This window comes from Thermothelomyces thermophilus, chromosome 5 (assembly GCF_000226095.1).
Source record: "Thermothelomyces thermophilus ATCC 42464 chromosome 5, complete sequence".
Classification (NCBI taxonomy): Eukaryota; Fungi; Ascomycota; class Sordariomycetes; order Sordariales; family Chaetomiaceae; genus Thermothelomyces; species Thermothelomyces thermophilus.
In genome coordinates this window covers 296,952-318,545 of record NC_016476.1, presented here as the reverse complement: position 1 = coordinate 318,545, position 21,594 = coordinate 296,952, and the positions used below count along the sequence as shown (strand labels likewise).

The 21,594-nt window shown below is 34.5% G+C and overlaps 1 protein-coding gene across 1 annotated transcript; it reads left to right on the top strand.

The window, feature by feature from the left end:
• Positions 1-8,938: 8,938 nt before the first annotated feature.
• MYCTH_2128625 (uncharacterized protein) lies at positions 8,939-19,061 on the top strand (the record flags this gene model as incomplete). The annotated part of the gene is made up of 2 exons (XM_003664758.1): positions 8,939-8,950; positions 18,915-19,061. 2 exons carry the CDS (start codon positions 8,939-8,941, stop codon positions 19,059-19,061), a joined length of 159 nt encoding a protein of 52 aa, XP_003664806.1.
• Positions 19,062-21,594: the final 2,533 nt, after the last annotated feature.

Below are 21,594 nucleotides of genomic sequence, written 5' to 3'. Positions count from 1 at the left end.
AGTAGCGGCTACGAGCTATAAGAATAGGGATAGCAATATAGACAGTCTCGGATGTAATGGCGATAGTAAAGACGAACAAGCACTATACTCCGAACTGGTTACTATAGACCTAGAAATAGGTCTTGCCAAATAGGACATGGTAGGAGAATATATACTACTAATTTCGATTCTCCTAGCCTTAAGGTAATAGGGTTTTATAATTACCTAGAGGCGGGATAGATTGTAGATAACCGATACCTAAGGAATCGAAAGACCTGGACCTAATGTTCTATTCCTCTAGGAACGAATCGAATGGTACTGTAACAAAGTTTTCTAGCTTAATATAGAACTATGTAAACGGGATAGACACTTAATTTAACTTACCTAGTAGAGCGATAAAATGAGGGACGAGATAAGGGAACTCTAATATATTGTAGAAACTATCAAAGGGGAATAGCCTGTAATATACAATAGGCCTAATAGCTACGCCAAGTATTTTAATGATTAGTAACTTAGCTACGATATATAGAACCTAGAGTACTAGTTTATATATACAAACTATAGAAAAGATAAACGTATATAGGAAAACTACTAGAAGAAATACTCCTACCTTAGCATTAGAGTACCTATAGTCTATATATGGTAAGAAGGATTTAGAAAAGAATTCTAATAGCTTCTAGGCAACGCTACGTAACCATACCCGCGATATAAGGTATATATATAAGTGCCCTAGTTCTAGTATATATTATACGAATGCCGATACCACTTTCGCGACAAATTCGAAAATAATTACTAGCCAACCCGACAAGGAAATGAGGACGGAAGCCTCTACCTTATAGAATAGGTCCATAATATAGGAAACAGAGCCGCCGAATTGCTCTAGAAAATCGAAGCCTACGATCCAGAAGGCATTATAGTAGTGCTAAAACAAGCCTAGGCTAGGTACTACGGAATAGGACAAGACATATAGGACTCGTGCCGAAGTAATAACTACCTCTACTATATAGACAAAAGGAAATCGCGGATCTAGGAGCTTTAGATAAAGCTATAGTACGTACGACAGAAAGCAGAATAGACCTAATAGTAGGAAGCTACTAGCACTTAATGGCTTATAGAAATGAGCACAATCGATAAAGCCACTATTAGCCAAATAACCAAAGAGGTTAGCATTAACCTAGGAAACAGGTCAAGGCCCTTCGAGGGGCCCGAAAACCATTAACACCTATATAGCGGCAAGTAATAGTATAGTATAGGAGGAACTAGCGTAAGAGACCACTATATTAAGACCTCCTAGTAGAAATATAGGAAATCGCTATAATCTTTAGACGACAGCGGCAAGACAAGCGATTATAGACAATAGCATAATGAAAACAGCACGAAATGCTTGTACTAGTAGATAATAGAGTAGAGATAAACCTGATTTCGCTAACACTTGTAAATTAGCTATAGATACCCTAGAGAATAAAGCAGAAGCATGGTATAGTTAAAGGGCCATTTCTAACATAATAGGTATATAGGGAGACCGAACCGATCGATATTACTATGGCAGGGAAAACTATAGTAGTTATATTTAGTATTATAGATATAGGCAATAATAAAGATATAATATTAGGATTACTATAGTATAAAGATTATAACCTAGATATTAACTAGAAGAATAGTAGCTATTTATAACCCTAAATAGAGTTATATTTGACTAGCGAGATAGGGAGCGTGTAAGGATTATAAGCGGACAATGCTTAGGGGAAGGTATATCCTACGGATCTACCGTAAGAGATAAACAATAGCAGGCAGACCACTATAGACTCTAGAAGAAGCGGTATAACGATACTAACGTTACGATAGGAGGAACGATCTAAACCGCTAATAGCTATTCTCTCTGTTAACAAATACGGAGCACTATAACTAGAGTAGTAGGTTGAGATAGGAGAAATTGCTAGTATCGCTATAGATAGAACCAAGTTCGTATACTATTAGAAAGCCGAGAGACAAGACAAGACTAGAGAAGTACCGAAGGAATACAAAGAATACCTAGCATTTGAACCGAAGTATCTAGAAGGATTACTAGAATACGGCCTATAGGATTATAAGATTAAGCTTAAGGAAGGAGTACGACTAAAGTTCTTTAAGATTTACCATACAAGCTAGATATAGAATGAAGAACTCAAGCGATACTTAGAGGAGAATCTTTAAAGAGAATATATCTGCCTATTAATATCGCTAATAGGCTACCTAATCCTATTTATGCCTAAGAAAGATAGAAAGCTATAGTTATATATCGACTATTAGTAACTTAACAAATAGACTATAAAAAACCGATACCTATTACCACTAATCTTACGGCTCTAAGATTAGTTAACAGGAGCCTAATATTTTACGTATCTTGACTTGCCATCGGCCTATAACTATATACGGATCAAAGAAGGCAACGAGTAGAAAATGGCCTTTAGGATACCCTATGGCCATTACGAGTACCTTGTCATGCTATTTAGACTTACAAACACGCTAGCAACGTTCTAAGCCCTAATTAATCAAGCTATCTAATCCTTTCTTGACAAATTTACGGTATATTATCTTGATAATATACTTATTTTCTCTAAAACAATAGACGAATACTAGAAGCACGTAAGAGTAGTGCTAGATACGTTATATACGTACAAGCTATTAGTTAACAAGGAAAAGAGTAAATTCCACGTTAGGAAGACGGTGTTTTTAGGATATAAGATATCTCTAGGATAAATCTAGATAGAACCCTCAAAGGTCGAAGCTATTAAGGATTAGCTACGACCGACGTCACTTATAGAAGTACGAAGTTTTATCGAGTTTACGAACTTCTACCAGATGTTTATTAGAAACTTTAGAGCAATCGTATAACCTTTATACAAACTTACCAAGAAGAACACTAAATCCTAATAGGAAGAGCAATATAAGCAAGCATTTATATAGATCTGTAACGCCATTACTAAAGATCTAGTACTAATGCTACCAGACCCTAGGAAGCTATTTAAGGTAGAAACGGACGCTTTAGACTATGCTATCGGGGGATAGTTAGGATAATAAGATGAATAAAGGAAGCTATATCCTATAGCCTTCTTTTCAAAGAAGCTTGATAGACTATATCTCAATTATCTAATCTATAACAAGGAACTACTTATGATTATTAAAGCTTTTAAGGAATAACGACTATACCTTAGTAGTACGATCAAACTAGTATAAGTATATATAGATTATAAGAATTTATAATACTTTATAATGATAAAGGAGCTTAATAGACGACAAATACAATAGGTAGAATTCCTTATAGAATTTAATTTTAAGATCTACTACAAGAAAGGCAAAGAGAACGTACAAGTAGACGCCTTAAGCCAACAAACGGATTATATAGAAGGACGAACAGAAACAACGCCACCGTTATTTAAGGAACGAATGGACAGAACGCTATATCACGAAATACAGACACCTATAGAAGATGACCTACTTAACTTGTTCCTAGAATGTTACGTAATCTTTCAAAAAGAAAGGATTAACAAGGCATAGTATCAAGCAACACCCGGATTAGTAGTACCTAATAGAGTGAAAGAAAAAGATAGGAAACTCTAGTACTAAGGCAAAGCGTATATCTATAACAAAGATCAATAGCTATAAATGATTTAAGGACTCTATAAGTCGAAACTTGGAGGATATAAAGGAGTTATAAAGACTATTATATAAGTTAAAAAACACTACGACTTTCTATAGTTAACGATACGAGTCAAGGAAGTTATACGGAACTATGATATCTATAATCGAAGCAAAACGGCACGACATGAGCCATATAGGCTACTTTAGCCACTACTAATAGCTAACAAACTATAGAGTTTAGTTATAATAGACTTTATTACGAAACTACTAGAATCTAAAGACACGGCTATAGGGGTAATCTATGATAGTATTCTCACTATAGTAGACTGCCTAACTAAATAGGTATACTTCTTTCCCTATAAAGAGTCCTAGACATCGGAACAGTTAGCAGACATGATCTATTAGCAAGTTACATTAATATACACTTAGCCACAGGAATAGATCACCGATAGAGACACCAAGTTTACATCAAAGTTCTGGCAAGCGTTAATATAACGATTAGGCGTTAATAGCAAGCTATTAACGGCATATTACCTATAAACTGACGGATAAATGGAATGACTAAACCAAGTTGTCAAGTAATACCTTTGCTCTTATGTTAACTACTAGTAAGACGACTAGGTCATGCTATTACTAATAGTATAACTTGCTTACAATATAACGTTAACGGAAATAACTAAAGTTATACTATTCTTTACGAACTATAGATATAAAGTAGACCTTAGGTAAGGACTAGAGGTCATAGTGCTAAGAGTAGTAGTCAAAGTAGAATAAATGTATGTACTATATAAGAAGCTTAGAAAAGAACTCGAGTTTGTTAGAACTAGAATGAAGAACTATTACGACAAATATAAGCTCGAGGGACCTTGCCTAGAGAGGGGAGACAAAGTCTACCTAATTGTACAAAACCTACGAACTAAACGACTAAGCACGAAGCTAGACTTTAAGAAGGTCAGACCCTTTGTTGTCAAAGAATAAATCTCAATATCTAACTACCGACTATCGTTACTATTATCTATATGACTATAGATAGATGTTTTTTATATTTTACTTCTTAAACTAGCGCCGAAGAACGCTAAGGTTACTATATATATCGAAGTAAAGGACGAAGAGGAAGAATAGGACATCAAAGAAATCCTAGATCTATATATTATTAATAGAGAACTATAGTACCTAGTTAAATAGCTTAATTTCAGACTAGAAGACAACTTATAGGAACTAGTTAAGAATCTAAGTTACCCTAAGAAACTAAAGCAGTTCTACTAGCAGAATCCTAACTAGCTATAAGAACCGGCTCTAATAGAAAAAGAGGGGAACCCGCCAGAATTAGGACTAAGATCTAACCTAATTAACTCCTAATCGAGCATATCAAAAGCACCTAACGCCTAAGCCTAACCTACAAGGGTCTACGTCTCTGATATCGGCAGAGGAGTATCTAGTTCTTCCTCCTCCTCTACACAAGCTACGCCATAACGAAAAACCTCGGTACCACGATCACGTAGGGATTGCTACAAACGATGTAATCGACTTAAACGGCTTAGTATCCAAGCAAGAAGCGCCTTAGTCTTAATAATCTCTTTTAAAACCTTCTCCTGCTCTAACAAATTCAAAAGGACTAAGATAGTTAGTAACCTAGGACTATAAAGGAAAATAATAAGGAACCTATAGGTATTTATAACGTTCGGGCTACTATACTTCTTGCCTATATAAATATAGTTCTAACACTTGTTTAAACCTTCTATTATTATATAACGCTTTTGTAGCTTTATATTCTAATCATGCTTATAAGGTATAGCGACCTTATAACCCTCTTACTTAATCTTAATTATAATAGTGTGTCGTTCGCGCTTAAGATCACGACAGTTCCTAGGAATACGATTAGCTATAGTAGAAGGAAGCTAGCAGAAGAAGGACATTACCTATAGAGAAAGAAAAGTGGGTATTAATAGTATTTAAAACAAATTATAAGAAGCTTTTAGGTTAAAAGCCCTAAAAAGGGGGTATTATATTACGAGCCAACTATATACTATGACCTAGTAAGGCATAGGAGGCTAAATAAGCCACTAATCAAGAAGGGTACGAAGCAAGGCTGACATAGGATCGCTAGGGAGCGCGGGCTACCACAGGCGAACGATTGCCAAAAGGGAAAGATAGCAAAGGATAGCCAGCTACTAAAGGCGATCCAAGGACAGGATAGAAGGGGACTATAAGCAATCGGCAGAAGTATATATACATGTAAATAGCCACTCGTTATAGTGGACTCTAGGAGTTCACCAGTGATAGCAACCTAACCTATAATCACAAGTGCTTATACCAAGCATTACTGACTACTGTAGGAGATAACTCTAGTGTTGTTGTGAACCCTTTGGCTTTACCGAATCCCTTAGACGACCTGTACGCTTGTCCCGCTTAATTTACCTCCGTCTGAACCCTTTTAGAAGAAGTCTAAGTTGGGTTTGTCATACCCTCCCCTGGCTATAGGCATAGTAGGGGGTACTAACCCCTAGGACTTAAACCCTAAAAAGGAAGTTATAGAGGCTAATAGCCCCTATATAGGCCTATACTAATAGGGAGCTCTAGGCCTTTATTGGGCCCTAGTGCCTTTATAGGCCTTCCCTTATAAAAACTAGGTATAGAGGGTCCTTATCTGACATACGCTATATCCTCCTACTAGCTTAGTCGGCCCTCTAACGGTTGCTCTAGCTAGCCAACACGGCCAGTTCTATAGCCTATAGCCTTCTTTATAGGGTCTATAGGGGGGGTCGACCCCCTCTATAGCCCTCCTAAACTTACTGCCGGACCGTCGACCTTACTACCTCTAGGGCTATAGGCTTTGGCTCCCGGCCCCTTACCCTAGCCCTTTTCCTCCGGAACCTCTGGCTTAGCCTGTTATAGGCCTGTTGGATAAGAGCCCTCGTAGGGACCTAGGAGGCCCCCGGACCTGCCCCGGTCTGTAAGAGCGATTAGTCGAGTTTGGCTTTGAAGTTAGCTAGCCTCTTGTTAAGATAGAGGTCAAGGGGTGGCACCTAGGCTTCTGTTTCGAGGCACCGGATAGGGGTAGCCTTGTAGGCCCTAGTAACCACTCGAAGGGCCCTGTACTAGGCCTTCGATAGTTCCCTAGCGGGGCCTTCCGGCTTACCCCCTGGCTTGGTAGGCTTGTGGAAGTTCGAGGCTCCGTAGGCTAGGGCGTTACGGATACACTTGGTATAGACCTCGCGGGCACGTAGGAGGCCGGGGCCCTAGGTCTTCGTAGCGAGCCTAGTCAGGGCAAACTCCTAGGTTTCTAGCTTCTTGGCTACCTTTGTACAGTGGGGGCCCCACTATAGCCTCTAGTCTAGCCAGACCCTAAGGAATCTAGCCGACTTCGAAGGGGCTATAGTAGTAGTACCCCCTCCGGGCCGTAGGAGCTCTAGCGGTCGCGACTACTATTTCCGGCCCTTGTTAAAGTAGATGAGCTCGTACTTTTCCGGGGCAAAAGCTATACCCCGGGTCCTTGCCTACTAGAGGCAGGCCTTCTAGGCCCTCTGTAGCTAACCGTTACAGGCCTCCTCGGCCTTCCTAAAGGCTAGGAGGTTAGTATCGTCGGCAAAACCTATCAAACTGACCATAGGGCTGGCCTGGTGAATGGCCTAGTAGAGGGAGGCTATTAATATATAAGGTAGGGGTAGGGGTAGTAGCAGCCTAGATAATATTATTGTAATAGGTAGGGGTATAAGGGGTAGTAATTAGGCCTAGGTTATTAATAGAATAGTAGGAACTTATAGCCTAGCTAGGGGAGAAGGTAGTATAGTTAGGGGAATAGTTAGCCTATATAGCCTTTAAGACTATGGAAAATAAGTATATTAGTATAGAGAACTTAGGCATTAAGATAGCCTTATAGGTACCTTAGGTAGTAGTTTTATAGTAGGTAAGGGAGGTAAGGGTAGTATTAGTATTATAGTAATATATAATCTTTCTAATACCTATATATAGGTAGGAGTTATTAGCCTAAAGCTATAGATCCTAAATATAAGGGTTATGGGTAATATAGTAAGTTATATAGGAAGTGCTATAGCTAGTAATATATATAACTTAATTATTATATAGGAGGTAGTAGATATAGTTAAGGTAGTATCATTCCTTCTTAGGTAGTAACTTAAACTCCTTATTAGAGGAGTTACCTTTAATAATAAATCTACTAAGGGAAATGTTCTAGTTCTTATACTATAAGTAAAGGATTAGTCAAGGTCCTATATAAATATAGAGTAACTATAGTCAAAATAGTAAAGGGAAAAACTTATATAATAGTCCTTATTCTTATTACTACTAAGGTAATAACTATTACTACTACTACTAAGTAAGCTAACTATAGTTAATATCCTAAATAAATATAAAAGAAAAAAAAAAAGTTTTATAGGTATAACGTAAGCATAGGTAATGAGAAAAATACAATATAGAGGGAGGGTAGATAGGAAGTAGGTACAGGGAGCATTAGTTAAAAAGAGAGAAGAAGTAAAAGGAGGAGAGAAAGAGAAGGGGTATTTATACCTATTTAGAGGTAGGGCTAGGAGGGTATAGGCGGAACTTAAAACAAAGACCAGGCCTTATACATGACTCACTAGCACGTATAGGTCTTATTGCCATAGTGATATAGGGCAGGTCTACCTAGCAACCAACCTAGGAAGGAAGGGGTATATTATAGGCCCGGGCTTTACCTAGGCTAAATAATACTAGGCTTTGCCTAGCAACAGACTGGACCTACCTAGCAATAGACCGGACCTACTTGACCTACCTAAGCGTATATAATTGGTTTGTAAGACGTTTGTAGGTCATTTGTAGGGCGTGTGGTTAGGGCCTGCTTAGGACCTAACCTAGAGCCTAACCGAGCCTTACCTAGGTTATATACGTATATACTAAAAAGGCATTCCCCTATATAACTCCTATATTCTTCCTCTTTTTCCTCCCTAAGGTAGTCGAATAAAACATTGTATATTTATCTATAGATACTATAAGGCTAGTATATTATAAGTATAGCTCTTATACTTAATATATATTGTCCCTTTAATATAGATCTTTCTAGTGTTATTAATAAGCGCTTTTAACGCTTTTAATCTAAGGTAGTTAGCTCTTAAGTACTAAAGATCCTTGGTATCCTCTCTTATAGTAGGTAATGCTTATATCTGGGACCTTCTATTATATATAGTAAATACATTCTATAAGGATATATAAACGTTTATAATACCTGCTTTACTAATTAAGACGTAGTCTAGGAAGCTTAGGTAATGGGAAAGTAACTTATATTTAAGGAAGGTAAGATTATATTTACATTCTAACTTATAAAGTATAATATTATTTTCTAATGTTCGGAAATGTAGAGAGCAATCTAAGCTATAGTACTAAGTGCCTACCTTAAGTAATGGAGCTTCTAAGATAATATTAATATAGAATCCTTTAATAATAGTAATATCCTTAAGCGTTAGGTTCTTAGTATATGGTCTATATAGTTTATCTAGAACGTTCTCGATTACCTAAGTACCCCTCCTACTAATAGGAAAGGTTGTTATACCTGCTTTAAGAAACTTAGGATTATCTATCTTAACGAACATCTTAGGTAAAAGGAACTTCTTATCGTTAACTAAGTAGGTTATACTATATAAGTCTAGTAAAGTGCTTTCTATAGGAGGATAATACTATAAAGCGACTATATTAAATGCCCTATAGTAAGTTAAAAGCTTATTAAGTAGCTAAGGGCTAATGATTGATATATTAAGGGAACTAGGGTATCCTACCCCTAACTACCTAGAATAAGATAGCTCCCCCTATTTAGCGATAAATTAATTTTTTAGTCTAGCCTACTTTAGCTTGTCAAGCTCCTAGCAAATCCTCTTATACTCCTTATTAGAAAGGTATAAGCGTTACTCGTTACTATAGATGGCTTACTTAAGTATATAGCAGTCTACTAGATCCTATAGATGTCTTAGACGCTTATAGGGACATGTTATATTACGCTGCTAAGCATACGAGTCTCTACCTCTCTCCTTACCACTCTTTTAAGCTATAAGAAGTGTTAGTATATAGGTTATCAAGAAGATTCTATACTTCTAAGAGACTCTAGGTTATATATCGTTATTAATTAGGATCTCGGCTATCGTAATAAGGGTACTAAGCTCTAGAAGTAGCTATCCTATACTATTAGTAAGCTCGATTTCTATCCTCTTATTTGCTACCTAGGTTAGCAAGATATATATAGCAATAGCATTAAGAAAAGTATAAAGTCCTTATATACCTTATACTTCTAAGATATTATATTAGATAGCTTACTAGAAGGCAATATTAAAGTTACAAATCTAATGCTATAGTAAGCTAGTACCAACCCTCTAGGGCACTACTTAGCACCTCTAGAACCAAACCTCCGTCTAGTCAGATAGGGAGGAGCGTCGGCTCAAAATGTCTAGGGTATCCGAGTATTCGTGGTCATAGCAGGCAAGTCCGACCATCCAGATAGTGACAACAATAGAGGCAAAGATAGCGATAGTAATGTCCTTCTAGATAGACGTAGAACAGTCTACTTATATAGAAAAAGATACTCTAACTTATAAAAGAAAGAAGAACCCTATCCTGTCACTCTAATTTATTAGAGTAAACAAGTGTTAAAAGGCTATCTATTGTTCTTTTCTATCTATCTAGTACCCCCTGGATAGGTAATCCTTATTTATACCTATCGTATATAATAAAGCTCTATAGAACCGGAAAAATAAAGCTATACCCTATATCCCTCTAGTTATATTAAGAACTTCTAGCCCTAGTCCATACTTCCCTTTCGAATTTGCCCTAAGGCTCTTACTAGCAAATTTAGACCTAAAACCTTACTTATATTCCTTATAATGCCTAGCCTATTTAGCTCTACTATTACCTTTAGGTAAGGGCTATTTCTTAGACGCTTAATGCCTTTACTAGGCTTTTACTTTAGTATCTAACGTATCCTAGCCTATAAACCATAACAGGTACTTAGGAACTAGCTTTAGATCTTTAGGCCCTAAATGCTTAAATAGTAAAGGTTAAGTCTATTTAGCTAGATTATCGTTAGGACAATGCTAATAAGCTTATCCTTTCTTAGTAGCTTAGGTCAAGTATATCTCTTATATCCATACTAGCTTACTTAGCTTTGTCTTAGTCTAACTAGGCGGCTATTATATTATCAAAGGTACCTACTTAACTAATTATTACTATTATAACCTTAAAGGTTTCCCTTATCCTTCTATAGCTATAAGTTATTCCTCTACCTACTTTACTATATATTAGTAGATAGCTATCCTTGGTTTATAGGGATACTCGAGCGCCTATTAGAGTAGCTAAGGCGGCCTAAGTTCCTTAGGTACCTTACTAAGGAACCGCTAGACGGTATCGTCTATAGGAATCTAGTAATCCTTCTTTACGACTAGTTACTCCTTTGTTAATAGTAGGTTATCTTCTCCTTCCTCTATCCGGATAGAGATAACTAATTTTGCCTATCCTAACTACAGCTATAACTATAGAACTAGCGGCCTGTAAAGTAGCTTATCTATAGGCTACCTAGGTAGTTAATAGGGACTAATATCCTCCTAGGCATTCTTCGGCTTTTCTAGCCAAAGGGAGCTATTAGGAAGATAACCTAGAGCTATCCGGATTATTCTAAGCTAGAGCGTTAACATCTTATTCTTAGCCTCTATTACTTTTAACCTTATATATAGACAGCCCTTTTACTAGGGGAGCTTAAGCCGTACCTTATCTCCCTATTATATCTCCTAAAAGTAGAACCGGTAGAACTTAGTTACCTAGATACTATATTCCTATTAGCCTCTCTACTTTAACGTTATCTATATTGTTAGCTAGTATATATAGCCTCTAGGCGGTAGAAAAAGAAAGCTAGGGTAAATAACCTTATCTTATAGAGTCTTAAATGGGTCCTTTTAACTTTATTTATTAGAAGGGTAAGAGTCTATATAATAGAGATAAGACTCTATCTAGTTATATATAGCTATAGCCTAATATAATCGTTATAAGTAGCAAAGGATTACCTAGAATCGTTTTCTGGCCGTATCCTTCTATTTTTATAGAGGTAATATTAACTACTTAGGCTTTAAGTCGTTAACAGCCTCTGGAAAGATATGGATATATAGCTTATAAGTTACTAATATATACTAAAGTAGGTTTAAGAGGTTATAGCTATTTAGGTATTCCTTCCTTAATATAAGCCTTTTAATATTATATAGGCTTATAGTAATATTATATTAATACTAGCTAAAGTATATCTTTCCCTAGCTATATAGCCTAATATATAAGGGAAATAGATAGCTAACGATTCGCTTATTAGTTTTAAGACTAGGACTTATAAGCTACTCTAGCCTTTTAGCTACCATTTCCCTAAAGTAGGGAATAGATCTAATATATAGCTCGTTAAAGAGCTTCTAGGTATTACCACTTCCTAGGTAGTTAGTAATCTCTTCCCCTAGAATCTAAGTTATAAGGAGGTACTAAAGAAAGAGTCTTAGAGTTTCGGGATCCTTTCCTAGAAGAAGTAAAGGTAGTCCTACACTCGGTTAGCTTAGCCCTCTAGTCAGAGGGAGAGGAACCGATCCTTCTCGTCTTCTTTAATCCGACTTTTTAACGTTATCCCTATACGTATTTACTATCAGGAGACTTATATAGAGTCGCTTAAAACCTAAACTACTAATATTTAGAAAAGAATCGCTTAGAGGAACACTTACCTAATAGTACCTAGCTATCTAACTAGGTAGAGAAGACATTTTGTTTAACGTTTTTATAAGTTAGCGATTTATAGTTCATAGTTATTAGTTATAGAAAAGAGAGAGGAGAAGAAGGTTAAGTTAAGGGTATTTATAGACCTTCTAGTTCCTCCTAGACGCTTTCCTTATCCAGCTATTCTAGGCTATATTTATTAGTTCTAGTACTATCCGATAGGTAATTATATTAGCCTCTATATAACTAGGTCATTCTTTATTATAACCTTAGAGAATGACCTTAACTTATATTTTATCCAATAGTAATAAAGAAGTATGACCTATTATATAATAGGTCATTCTAGCCTAGGTATACCTTCTTTAAATAGAAGTCTAGTAATTCTAGTACCTTAACTATTAAATTATTTAAAGGATAAGTATTCTCTATTTCTCTTTAAACTTCTTCTTACTTTTCTACCCTTTTAACTAACTCTCGCTTATAATTGTCTTCCTCTATTTAGATAGCTAGTATTACTTCTTCCTATATTACTTCCCCTTCGAACTTATTATAAGCTCCCATAAGCAAGTTTAAGTACTATATCTACTAAAAGAGTTAAGTACTAGAGATATAAATCCTCTATCTAGAAAGATATAGAAATCGATAAGGATACTAAGCCTATACTTCCCTTAATAATTAACTAACTAGTAGATTTAATAACTACCTAGGATAATTAGTTCTTTATGCCTCCTAAGTTTATATAGATAGTAAGAGTAGCTTATCTAGAAGATCCCCTAATACCTTTAGATTATCTAAAGATAGCCTTAATATAGTACTAGTATAAATTGTTCCTTTTATACTATAGATTCTTTTTCATTAAGTACCCTGGAATATAGACAGTCCTATATATTTACTAAGAGCTAAATCTTAATCTTAATATCTTAGAGCAGATATTTAGAATCCTAAGACTTGTTCCTACCTATATAGAATTTCTCTATACCTATAAGGGAGCTCTAGCAAAGCGGTTATACCTAGTTTTTTATGGAAATTAATAATAGTAGTCCATTTAGTTAGTAGATTTACACTATAATTGCCTACTAGGCCCGAGTTCTCGGTTTTTTTATCTAGGTATTTAAGGATATATAAGAATAACTTCTTCCCTCTAATCAAAGAAAGAGCTAATTAGGGATATAGGAATTTAGCATTATATTAGGCCTATAAATAGTCTTATTAAAGGTTAATAACTAAGGTTATCCCTCCAAGGAATCAGAAGCCTGTTATTATCTACGTTATATAGCTATTCTATAGCTATATCTTAATAGGTCCTATCCTAGACGGACGGTATAGAAACTACTATTAGAGTAATAAGAAGTGCTTATAGGAAGATATAGTTAACAATGGTTCCTAAGATCCTAACCCTTAACTCATAGGTCAGGCTAAATTTAACCTTAATAGCTAGTTAAAGAATGTAGGTAATAATATAGAAAAAGAGCTCTCTAATTTCAATGGATTTAGATAATATAGTTAGAGATTAATAGGTAGCTTATATATAAGATAGATAGCTATTATAGGTAGGAAACTAGAGATTTAGGGAAAAGGGGCAAAGGTAGTATAGAAAAGGGGTAATTAGGGGTTTAGATAGTAAAGAGTAAATAGAAGTAAAATCAAATAGGGTTAACTTATACTTCCACTAATAGCTCGAAAGTTAAAATTTAGGTAGTTTCCCTCTAGTTAGTTTGACTATAAGCTCTTACTATTGCTATCGTTATTCTTAGGCTTTAGATCTAGTAAGTTAGTTGCTTAGTTATAGTTACCTAGTTCGTCTAGGAGCTTCCTCTTCTATTACCACTTCTTTAAGTACTTCCGGTAGCAAAGAACTTACTTCCTAGTTCTAAAGGTTCTACTTATCTAGAAAACTATTAGATCCGTTAACTTTAAGTTAAACTCTATCCTATTTAAAAAACTTCTTAACATGGTTCATGGAATATAGTATCTATATAGTTATACCATTAAGAGTCTCTAAGTAGTGGGTATTCTTATTCCTAATTTCCTAGACCTAATATAGGCTATACTACTAATACTAGAGTTTTCAAAACGAGCTTATATCGATCTACCGAATATTATTATATATTAGAATAAGATTGCCTGCTTTAACTTAGGTATTCTTAGCTCTAAATTTATAGTAATAGGCTTTATTTTAGCATTTAGCTATCTTTTATCTAGCTTTAGTAACCTTTTTAGTAGTAACTTCTAGATTAAATTCTATATTAAGTAATACCTTAGTATAGAGTTCTAGTAATTATAGATAGGCTTCTACTTGATTTTCCTCCTTTAATCGGACGGCTATAGAGTCCTAGTAAAGAATTTACTAGGTAGGGACATTATTTTCGATTAGGCTAATAAGATTATAGTTATAGATAAGGTTAAAGGGTAAGCGACTATAGCTATTTTAAATGGTAGTATAGTTAATATATAGGATATAAGGAAGAAGCTATCACTAGTTCTTTCTAGGCCCTATAGCTATCTTTGCTAGGGTAATTATAATAGGTATATACCTAGCCTTACTAATACTATTAGCCCTAGAGTTATAAGGACAAATAATAATATACTTTACCCCTAGTTCTTCTAAGATAGCTTTCGCTTCCCCTTTGAATTTAGATCTCTTATTAATGACTACGACTATCAGGAGTCCCTAACAAAGGAGAATGTCACAATTAATAAAGTTCTTTACTACTCTAGCTAACTTGTTAGGTAGGACTTCGGCTTTTACAAATCCTAAAAGATCATTACGCGCCTTAAGGAGGAAATAGGGCTTCCCCCTCTAGTCAGAGGGTATGAATTAGATATCTAAGTACCATTTTATAAATAGGATTAGGGAAGGTTCTAAATGTAAATATATCTCCTTAAATCTTTTAGTATCCTATACCTAATACTCTAAGTAGGTATAAATCTACTCTGCTACGTTAGTATATATTCCCTTCTAATAATAGTAGTTAGTAACCCTTTAGTAAGTAGCTTCTCTACCCTTATAGCCTTTCTTATTATAGCAAGCTTAGAAAATTCGTCGCCTTTCTTCTAGGGTATCTACTATATAGTAAGGGTTCTAGGTATCGTTTACCGGCCAAAGGAATAAATAGCCCTTATCTACTAAATATTTAAACGCTTCCTTCTTAAATAGATATTACTACTAATATGGTTAGATAGCTATAGGTTCTTCTAAAGTGGCTAAGTACCGTACGATAGCCCTAGAGTGTTTAGAGTATCCTTCCTTAAGGTTTAGGTCCATAGGCTCAAGAGGATCGCTAATACGGTTAGTATAGATTTACGTATTAACCTAATCATTAATATCTTCTTTATTTGCTTTCTCTATCTAGTTAGAGGGACTAAGAGGCTTCTATAAAAGCCTATTAGTAATAGTATTTTTAGAACCTAGAATATACTTAACCTTAAAGTTAAATAGTCGAATCTATATAATCTACTATATTATTAAGGCTCTAAGTACATTACTAGCTATACTATTTAACTAGTAAACTAGGATAAGAGCGTACGTTTCCATAATAAAGTAAACGCTAAAGAGGTACCGTTAGGAACGTTTTAATAGGAAAAGTAGTCTATAGAGCTCCTATTTAGTAAGGTCGTACCGTTTCTCTACCTTAGACTATATCCTACTCTTAAACTAGTATAGGTGTCTCTTTTTATTAGGGCCAACTTATTTAATGACTCCTTCTTAACCGAAAAGACTTACATTGGTCATTAGGTATATCTAACTATATTTAGGGTTATCGAAAACAAGTAGTATAAGGACTAGGGTAGTAATTATCTAAGTTTAGAGTTCCTTTATAGCCTATTATTAAGTAAGGCCCTATTCTTAATAGGTATTCTTCTTTATTAGGTCGTATAACGGCCAAGTAATAATGGTAAAGTGCTCTATCTAGATCTAGTAATAGCTAACGATCCCTAGGAAGGTATAAACATTCTTTAAATCCGAATAGGAAGTCTACTTAAGGATTTTCATAACTTCAGCATTATTAGGTAGTCGTCCTTTAGATATATAGAGGTAGCTAAGTAATACTACTTATAGCCGACATTACTAGGATTTCCCAGCTATGATAGTAACTCCGGTAAGTTTAGCGTTTAGGAGAACTACGTTAATATTTTAGAGGTATTCGACTACAAACTTCCATAACCTAGGGGTAACTTCTTCTCTATTATAGTTAGACTACGGCCCCTTTATATAGATATTATCTAGATAAATATGGTAGATATCTAGAATCAGGTTCTAGAAGATCTAGGTCATTACTCGTTAAAACTAGGTAATAGAGTTTATTCTGCCTATAGGGAGGGTATATATCCGGAAGAGGCCGATAGGCATTTAAAAGGTAGTAAAATCCTAGCTTCTTTCGTCAAGGCTAACTTAGTCGTACCTAGAAAAGAGGTCTAAGAGGGAGATAACTTTATAACCCCTAAAGTCCTTATTAAATTCCTCTATAGCCGGTAGTACGAATACGTCCTATATAATTATAGCATTAGCTTTCTAGGTATTATTAATTAACTAGAGACCGCCGTCCTTCTTAAGGACTAGGAACTAGTTATTATAGTAGCTCCTATAGCTAGGCTCGATGATCCTACACTAGATCCGTTACTTTAAAAGGTTAATAACCTTTGGTATTAATAGCTTCGGGATAGGGATGCTCTTTAATTACTATACTATATAAAGAATAGTCTAGATAATCTAAGGGAGAACAATATTAGGGTAAATCTATCTATAATTAGTAAAATCCTATACTAGGGTAGCCTTTTAGTTTTATAGAACCTATATAAAGAGTTCTTTCTCCTAGTTAGATAGAAAGCTTCCTATGGATATAAGTAACGTATTAAGCCGTTTGGCTATAAGCTATATCCTAGGTTCTAGGTCTAAAAACTATGGTATAATAAGGCTATCCTACTCTAACCTAAACTTTATCTTTTTAATAGCTTCCCCTAGGCACTATTCCTACTAGTTAGGGTCACTATTAGGTACCAAACCATTACTAACGGCTATATCTATAGGATAAACTTTTCTAGCTATAGACTTTTATATAATAAATGTCTATACCTCCTATAACGCTTTTCTAACCTCTAATGTAAGTTTCTTAAGCGTTTTCTATCTATCTAGATAGCCGGACTCCTCTATTTCGCCTACCATTTCCTAGTATCTCCATTTTAAAGTGTCTTATCTAGTAAGATAAAATGTTAAAACTTTAGTAAGCGTATCGATAAGAGGTAGCCAAGAAATCCTTAGTATTATATGAAAAATAGCTTTACTAGCCTGATCATTAAAAAATCTAAATAGAATTTTACTATCCTAAATATCGGCGAACGTAGAGGTAGTAATAGTTATTATAACTAGACGCTAAAGTTTATCTCTTATAAGTTAATATTTTCTTTCGAACGTCGTTTTAGCTATAACGTTTAAGATAACCGATACTTTAATTAATTTATTCCTAATGATAATGTTTACTATAACTAGATAGCTAGCTTTATAACTAAATGTTAGGCTTATATTATAGATAAATAGTATACCTAGTAAGATTTAGTAATTATTAGTATCTCTATCTAAAATAAAGAAATACTTATAGATTAAGATAGCCCTTAGGATAATTATATTAACCGTTTCCCTAGTAAATAGCCTACTATTACAAAGACCCTAGGAAATTACTATTATCGTCTATATAAGGAGATAGTATTTCCATACTAGGCTAAAGGTAATTATATTATACTTAGATCCAATATTAATTAGAGTAAGTACCTTCTTACCCTTTAGATCCTTAAAGTTATAATGAAGCGTTAGTAGTATATATATCTATATAAGTACGCTTATCTGGATCTCCTAGCTAGTAAAGAGTATATAGATTAGAGCCTAGAAGGATATTTTAATCTCTTACAAGTCTAGCTAGTCTTACTATCTAATAAGGTAGTTACTCTAGAACCTATCTATTATAATAGCTTACTAGCTATTACTAGTAATCCCCAGAAATACCGGAACCGTAATTATAGACTCTTCTCTCTTAATATTACTCTATCTACCTAGATAGCTAAGATATATCTTAACCTTTTATAGTACTCTCTCTTTTACTTATAAAGCTAGCTTATTAAGATAAGGAATAGCTAAGCCTTTATACTTAATTACCTCCTAAGGACTTTTATAATCTTACTTAAGGAAAGTAATTAGTATATTCTTAAACGTTAGGGAAATCCCTAAGACCTTATTAATAATAAGTATCTTTACTTAAAGAGCCTTATTAATTAGAGAAAATATATTATAAGCTATATTTTCCTTAGTCGATTTTTCTGATTCTCTAAAGTAAATAGTAGACTAGGGCTAGGAGTTCTTAATATAACTAGAGGGACATAAGGTATAGTTTTGTTTTTCTAGTTCTATAGAGCTTTGCTATATACAATAGGCATAAATAAAGGTTACCTACCTAGGGGCGCCAGATAAGGGAGACAAGGACAATAGATAGCTTTTAACACTCATTTACTCTAATAGATTAGAGTAGCAGGATATGGTTCTTCTTTCTTTTGTAAGTTAGGGGATATCTTTTTCCACGTAAGTAGACTCTTTTACGTCTGTCTAGAGGGACATCACTATCGCCGCCTTTACCCCTATCGTCGTTGCCGTCCAGATGGTCGGACTTGCCTGCTGTGACCGCGAATACTCGGACGCCCTGGACATTTTGAGCCGAGACTCCTCCCTATCTGACCAGATGGAGGTTTGGTTCTAGAGGTGCTGAGTGGTGCCCTAGAGGGTTAGCACTAGCTTAATAGTTTGTTTCTATCTAGCTAAGGGGAGAGCTCCCTTATTAATATAATTAGTAGCTCTCTTAGCGATAGCTATAACCTTATAACTTATAGCTAAAGGTTTAGCTTCTCTTACTTCTATATTTCTTTTTAGTAATTAAATAGTCCTTACTTCATTAGTCCCCTCTTACTAGATAGAATCCTATATTAGCTCATCTTCTATTTCCATAAAATAGCGCTTTATAAAGATAGTACTCTATACTATAGTTACTATATCGCTATCCTTATTAGAAATATCTTTACTATTAACCTTTGATTTGATAGTATTAAAAGCTTATATTACCGTCTAGTTAGACTATAATATATCTATCGGTAAGCTCTTATAGTTAGTAGCAAAAATAGGATCGTCTGTCCGAGACGCTATCTATTTTACCAATTAGATAAGAGTATATCTACCTTACTTATAGTCTATCTGGAAATTGATCTCCCTAGCCTTAGTATAGTTATAGATTAACTCTAGGGAAACTTTTTTAATATTAGTAAGGTAATTAAAGAAGGTTATAACCACTTCTAGTAGGTATAAACCTTTAGTATACTAAAGGAAGGCCTTATTAGTAATAAGGTTTAGATCTAGATAATACTCTGAACTATATTTCTTTAAGTAATTCTCCATAAACTATTAATATAGCTCCTAGCTAAGAAGGTCTAGCTAAAGAGAGGTATAAATATAAATAATATACCATTAGGTCCTTTAATTAGCTATAATAGCCATATCTTTACTAAGGATTTTAACTTATTAGCTTTCTGGAAGACTAAGATCTCTCTTACCTAAGATCTATTTAAAACTAAGCTAATAGATAAAATTATTATAGATATCCTCTACTATGACTAGATATCTATAGGCAAAGTACGTCCGGTTATTATAATAGTAGTAGTTATAAGGTATAGCTAAGGTCGAACTTAGCTAGAACCTACTACTTTTCTTCTTCTACTAAAACTCTTAAGTAGCCGATAGGTAAGTCTAGATCTCCTTAATCTCGTCATTACTTAGATCATCTATCTAGTTATAGGAATGCCTACCCTTATCTAAGGATTTATAGCTAACTTTGCCCTTATTAATCCAAAGCTTATATAAGGTATCTATAAGCCTATCGACGATCTCGTCAAAGGTAATATCTCTCCAGGCAGATAAGCCTAAAGGACTCTCCTATATCTAGGGAGCTAAAGGACTTTTCTTAACAGGCTAGCTTACCTATAGTTTAACTTCTCTTCCTTTTAGATCTAACTTATAATATACTAACCTAACATTAACTCCTTTATATAGATACTCCTATATAAAGTTACAGAAATCCTCCTATTCTATATCATTAACTTATAAGTTACCTTTCTTATAGACTTAAAGACTAGTCTAGAAAGTAAGGGGAAATCTATCCTATACCTTCTAGACAGCCGATAATTAATAGACCACTTTCTTCTTCTTTAGTACTAGGGTAAGTAGGACGTTAACATACTTTAGGTAGTTATAAATAGACTTAGCCGAATCTATATATTAGGAATCTAGAAGACGTTCTAACTCCTAAGTAGAAGTTTCCTAGCAAGAGTTATTCTACTTCCAACATTCCTTAATAGTAGCTTTAAAAGTAGCCTAGTCCTTCTTCTTTAACTCTAGCTACTAGTTAAGGATTTCCTAAAGGTCATCTATATACTATTACTCGAAGTAAGAGATCTTATTACTATTATCTCTACTAAAGATCTTATAAGCCTTTACAAAATGCTTAAGGTATTTAGTAGCATTATAACTAGAGAAGAGACTAGGTAATCCCTTATCTATTAATAAAGGGAATATAATCTAAATAACTTTAGTAAGTCTATCTACTATAATGTTTACTTAAATATAATACTTGACTTCTGAGTCCGAGGTAAGGTTTCTAAACTCTAGTAATTAAGGTAATTCTAATAGTATCCTTCTTAATAAGGTTTCGGTATACCTAGATATAAAAAGCGTTAAAAGTAATAATTCTAATTAAGGTATTTACTAAACTAATAAGAAAAGTAGTACCTAAGGTTACTATCTTTAATTATACCTTCTTATTTAGGTAACTTCCTTAAAGATAACTCTTCTATCTAAGTAGCGAATCTAGGAAGCCTTCCTTCTTTCCTTTAAATCTTCTTATAACTAGTAAGATTAAATATAAACTTAGTCTACTACTTTTACTCCTTTAAAGTATACCTAGTAAAGCTATTCCTAAACCTTCTAATAGGAGATACCCTATAATTATAACGTTCTAACCTTTAAAGTTAGAGCTTCTAAAATAATAAGACAAATCTATACTAGACTACTAAAGAGTAATAGTATATAAATAGATATACCTTTGCTAATAAGCGCTAGTACTAAGGTAACTAAGGCTAGGATAGCTATAAAGCTTTCCTCTAATATCTATATGATTCTAAAATCTCGTTTCCGAATCCTAAATAGTTTTAGTATTACTAATCCGTATTTTGGAGTTTCTATCCTTT